The 5,646-nt window shown below is 34.4% G+C and overlaps 1 protein-coding gene across 2 annotated transcripts; it reads left to right on the forward strand.

The window, feature by feature from the left end:
* Positions 1-435: 435 nt before the first annotated feature.
* Positions 436-3,862, forward strand: LOC108331845 (uncharacterized). 2 transcript variants are annotated; one of them, XM_017566817.2, is made up of 6 exons: positions 436-1,170; positions 1,962-2,073; positions 2,205-2,376; positions 2,696-2,880; positions 3,161-3,292; positions 3,538-3,862. In XM_017566817.2, the coding sequence occupies exons 1-6, from the start codon at positions 776-778 to the stop codon at positions 3,559-3,561; spliced, it is 1,020 nt and encodes a 339-aa protein (XP_017422306.1). In that variant the 5' UTR covers positions 436-775; the 3' UTR covers positions 3,562-3,862. The 2 variants fall into 2 exon arrangements, with proteins under 2 accessions (XP_017422306.1, XP_017422315.1); XM_017566826.2 differs by having other exon boundaries at positions 437-1,170; positions 3,161-3,297.
* The last annotated feature ends 1,784 nt before the right edge of the window (positions 3,863-5,646 follow it).

The following is a 5,646-nucleotide window of genomic DNA, read 5'->3' on the forward strand; positions in this document are numbered from 1 at the left end:
AAAAACTAACTTGAAAGAAAATGTGAAAAAGGTTCTATAAAAAGCATCGACCTATATCAAAACAATTTTCCGAAACAATTTTCATTAGTTTAGCTTGTTGTTTATATGATATTTTTGTATAATAATATAATGTTGGACTAGGTGAGACAGCATATAGACCTATGTCTTACCGTGCACATAGTTATTAAGGATACCCTGATGTTAATGTTAAATAGTCGAAAATAAAGAAGACATGATAGATGTCCAGATCTGGGTATGTTGAAAGATGGTTAAAAAAACTGGGCCATGGTCGTTTGTTGGCTTGCCTAGGAATGAAAGAATTCTCCATTACTAAGTTGACTATGGTAGCTGAGTTGTAGATAAAGGCCCACCTATTTCAAAATCTTAATTAGTTGACCAAACCCCTCTAATCCCCAACCACTCACGGATTCTCCTGTAAGTCCCACCACACCATTCTCTTTCGGAACATACCCACATTACACAAATGGCATTACCGTAATTCCACCTTGCTTCACTTTTACCTTATTCCTCCTTCCCAAAGTCACATTTCATTCATCTTTAACGTCAAAAACAAGCAACCCCTCTCACTGCAACTTTTACCCTTTTTACGATTCCACCCTCAACCACTGCTCTCTCACTGCAAAACCATTTTCAAATAAAGGGTACTTTTGTGATTTCGATGTTATAAAGAGAGAGAGAAGAAGCAGAAGAGAGAAGGTATAAGCAGCCGTTTTTTCTGTTGGTATATGAAGGTGGTGAACAAAGAAGAACAAGAATGGTGTCCGACCAGGATATAGCTAAAGGGGTCGAGTCTCTATTGCGTCATTCTGACCCCAACTCCATAACCACTGTAAACGCCGTCGTACAGCAGCTCGAGGCTAAGCTAGGGTTAGACCTCTCTCACAAGGCCGCTTTCATCCGCGACCAGATCGATCTTCTTCTCCGCTCTCACCCACCGCGTGCATTTCTTCCTCACCCTCCTCCTCCTCTGCACAAAGACTACTTCGCCCCTCTCCCCCAACACCACTTCCCAACCACTCACTTTCCTTCCCATTTTGCCCTCCATGACGAGATCAACTTCCAGCACCCCAACCCTCCTCCGCCCTCCAAAGTTGATTCCTTTCCTGAAAATGCTGCCACTGTTGCCTCACCTCAAGCGCCCAAAGTAAGGTGCGGTTTTTCATATGCCCTTTTGTTTTGATCTTCAACTTCTTAACTGGGTCTTCCTGGGGCTTCTTGTTGTCGCTTAAATTAATTAGATCTTAGTTCCAAGTTTTTTTTTTTTTTCTGTTTGCTTCGATTTAGGGTTAGAGTTGTCTGCTTTCGCTTTCGTCCGAAGTACGGTTGCGATCTTGGGTTGATCTCCTACTGTATGTAGTTCGAGTACTGTTCCATTTCTGGAAACTCTTAATGGTTGGTTGGTTGGTTTTTGATACTATTTTCTTTATTATTGGTTACCGTGGTTTCCTTTCTTTGAAATTTGACGCCTTTTTTGGTAAAATAGTTGTAAACTTGTTCATGTCATGTCATTTCCATTTGATGGTTTTATTATGTTAAAATAATAATAATAATTTTTCTTATTAAAACACGCCGGTCCCAAATATCTCTTTCGTTAACTATTGTCCTCTTGTGTAGTCCTGTTTCTTAACCCTCTCTTACCCCTATTGTGTATTTATTCCCATTCCATTGACCTGGACGTGTTTCAGAATTTTAAATGCATTTTTAGTATACCGTTCAAAAATAGCTTATATATGTGTGTGTTTTTATTTTTCCACATATACATAATCAGCGTTTGCTAGCCCGTGCTATGTATGACTTTCTTCAAGTTTTCTGGTCTCATGTTCTGGTTAGCTTGGAATATGTAATATTTTTCTCCAATCTGTCTCTATCGTACTAAGAATGGGTTTATGGACTTAACATACGAGATGTTGTGTTGCCGTTCTTTATAAATGGTTTTCCAGTGTTCAAACTGGAGGCAAAAGAAGAGGTGGCGCTGGTGGTCTAAACAAAGTTTGTGGTGTTTCTCCTGAGCTTCAGGCAGTTGTTGGTGAGCCTGCATTGCCAAGAACTGAGGTAGTTTTCTTTTACCGAACTAAGTTAGATCCCTCGCATTTACTGTAAAAGCATGAATCTTCATTTATCTGGAATAAACCATTAATAAAAAAATTCATATGGAATCCAACCCTTTGGTATGCTCAATGCAGATTGTGAGGCAGCTTTGGGCATATATAAAGAAAAACAACCTCCAGGATCCTGGTAACAAAAGGAAGATAATCTGTGATGATGCACTGCGTTTGGTATTTGAGACAGACTGCACTGACATGTTCAAGATGAATCAGTTGCTAGCTAAACACATTATCCCACTTGGTCCCTCAAGTAAGTACTAAATAGCCAATGCCCTGTTTGGATAAACACGTTTCAAGAAAATAAGAAGGTGAAATGAATAAGTTTCTCCCATAAATTAAAAACAACTAATCCACTTTCAACTTTGATGCAATAAGTTATTTTTATTTAACCTTTCTAAAAGCTTTTTTTTTACCTTCTTAATTTTATCTCCTATAACTGCTTATCGAAAAATTTATCTTTCAGAACCCAAATAAAATGAGGATGCTGCATTACCATCTTTTCTACCAGTGGTTTTTGTTGTTTTTTTAGTAAAATAATCTTTAATATTCTTTCAATTTTGTCACTCCAGAGCAGTCACAAGCTAAGCGAGTGAAGGTGGACGTTGAAACTAAAATTGAATGTGCTGAACCTGCTTCATCCACCGTCGTGATATCTGAAGCACTTGCCAAATTTTTGGGTACTGAAGGAAAAGAGATGCAACAATCTGAAGCCATAAGACGTGTTTGGGAGTACATCAAGCATCACCATTTGGAGGTGTGTTGCATGTTCATCACATTATCCAATCTTTCACATGCTCAGACATTCTTTAACCTTCTGTTAAGAGCCAATACATACATGAAAAAAAAAGTATTTTTCTGATAGAGTTTAAACTGTTTCGGACAATGAAAGATTCTTGAAATCAAAATCTGATTGAAAGCTGAAAAGTAACAGAAATTGAAGAAAAGGCCTTATATTCTAATGATATTTGTTTCAAAAATTACTTTGGTGAGCTGTTGCTTTTATTTATGCGAATGTTCCTCCATATTGATTGCAGGACCCTTTAAACGCAATGGTGATATTATGTGATGCAAAGCTTCAAGAGCTACTTGGGTGTGAAAGCATTTCTGCTCTAGGAATACCAGAGATGTTAGCGCGCCATCATCTATTTAAACAGCCAGACACCCACGTAAGGTTAACATTTCCTTTCATCTTATGTTTACCTATTGTGCTAGCACTGTGTTTTTTCCTAATCTCTGGATCATTTCGTCAACAATCTTGTGTTTTTCTTTTCTTTTTTATCTCTTCCCTTCCTGACTCCCTGTCAACGTTCATAAGTTATTTTCTTACACTGACTTTTTAACGAGTCTTCTATTAAAGCCTACTAGGAAATTGACTGACAAATTGTTGTGGTTTTTCTTTATTGTTGTGCAGCGCATGAACCGCAGAGAGGCGTAGTTGTATGTTTCTGGCTGTTGCTAGATCATACAGGAACATTTTACTTATTCCTGTAACTTCCTTAATCTGTTTGTTCATTGACATATGTAAACTGAATGTTGTCTGACAGTTAGTAGGTTCGTTGTTTAGAATGACAATGGATACATTGAGCTAGGCAAGAAGTATATTATTGTATTTAAGATATGGCCCCCCTAGGTTGCCCCTGCATTTTCTTTTATCAATTCTCAATGTCTAACCTCAACTCACTCAAGGAAACTCAACTCCCATTTGGAATTACTATTACTTTTTGTACTTTGAGTTACACCAACTACTCTCAAACAATGCCACTTTTCTGACAGGCTTGCAATTAATCCTTTGTCTCCTTAGAAAAAAGTAAACAACAACTTGTTACATCGTACATTTCTATTTGAAGATGCACAGTTACAAGCATAACCGGGTTTATTGTGTATTTTCCTTTCTTTAAGGATCAATTCTTTACCCAAAATTACTAGTTACAAAGTTATTTCATAATTACTTCCTTCTCCCCCCAAAAATTGGACATGGTGCTACTTTTAGTCGAAAATTTCCAACTCAGAAGGTGTAATCTTTTTCAAGTATTAGGTAAAGCATACGTGTAAGCCATTATGATAGCCTGATCACTTTGGATATCATTACTGGTCCCCAACAAGGACAGAGCAGCCTTTGGAGCATTCAATTATTTGTTACTATGAACCAACATGAAAATACAAGGCTTCGCATCCCAATCTTCCATGTTCTCACCCTGAAGATTCACGAATCTCGATTAACTTGTTCCTACTAGAACAATCAGATAATAAAATATTGCGTAAAGATCAGAACGCGACGCATGTTTCTAAACCATTTTATATTTCTCCATTCCAATTAAAACCTTTTTTGGTTGTATGTTTCTAGTGGAGTTTATCGTATGGCATTATTAATAAAATAATAATATTTTGATAATATTTTTTAATATTTTAACATTATTTATGTGTTATTGAGTTACTGATTCAAAATTATAATATTAAGTGTTAAAACGTTGTCAAACTGTGAAAGTATAGGATAAAACATACTAATCGGGTAAGAACACACGCAGTGGTTCTTAGTACATGTTCGGATTGGAACTTGGACCTCCCCGCAGAGATTTAAGTGACTGAAACTTAATGTATTTAAAAATAGGACTGTTAAGTTTATCGAGGATAAAATTCATAATATAACATTGAGTTTAATTACATAAATGATTCATACGATTTTCTATCTAAAATTTTTAAATAATAAATTAATAGGTTTTTAATTATATATATTTTACTTTTCTTTTTATTTAATGTAACCCTTAAAATCAAATTTAAAATTATAATAATGATATAAGTAGTGGTACCTTCACATACGTGTCAACTACATTTATTTGACATGTCAGGAGCATTAAATTTTAGTACTGTGCTGAAAATTCAGTAAAGATAAGTCTAACAGTGTATCAAATGAATGTGTTAAAGTATTATTTTTGTAATAATATATATTAAAGATACTTTACTTTTTCATTTTTATTAAATATAACACTTAGACTCAGATTTAAAATTATAATAATGATATAAATTAAAAACATAAGTCAGAAAACATTGCTAAGTTCCAAGAAAGAAAGATCAAAGGAAAACGGTACTAAGCGTGTCCCTATGAACGATACTTTCACGACATATTTTTTTTTTTAATTTTAATATCATTTATATATTATTAAGTGATTAGTATATATTAATGTTTATGATTATTATTATTATAAAAAAAAAATCACGTCCATTTCAAGAAAAACATCCTAACATTCTTGAGATTATGTTTATTACCGTATGAACATTAGAGAATATTTTAGTAGTGTAAACATACAAAGGTCGAATTTAATATGTTACAGTGGTAATTTATTCATTTTTACATATATAAAGATAGACTTTTTCATTAAATATAAAATGAGACTTAAAGTGCTTTTTTGCTAAATTAAATTTCTCTTAATAAATTGATTAATATGTAGGAAATCGTAATGGTTAAATGTTTCTTTCCATTCATTATTATTATTATTATTTGTATAATTCATTAAACGACATG

Source organism: Vigna angularis, chromosome 1 (assembly GCF_016808095.1).
Source record: "Vigna angularis cultivar LongXiaoDou No.4 chromosome 1, ASM1680809v1, whole genome shotgun sequence".
In the NCBI taxonomy this organism is placed as follows: domain Eukaryota; kingdom Viridiplantae; phylum Streptophyta; class Magnoliopsida; order Fabales; family Fabaceae; genus Vigna; species Vigna angularis.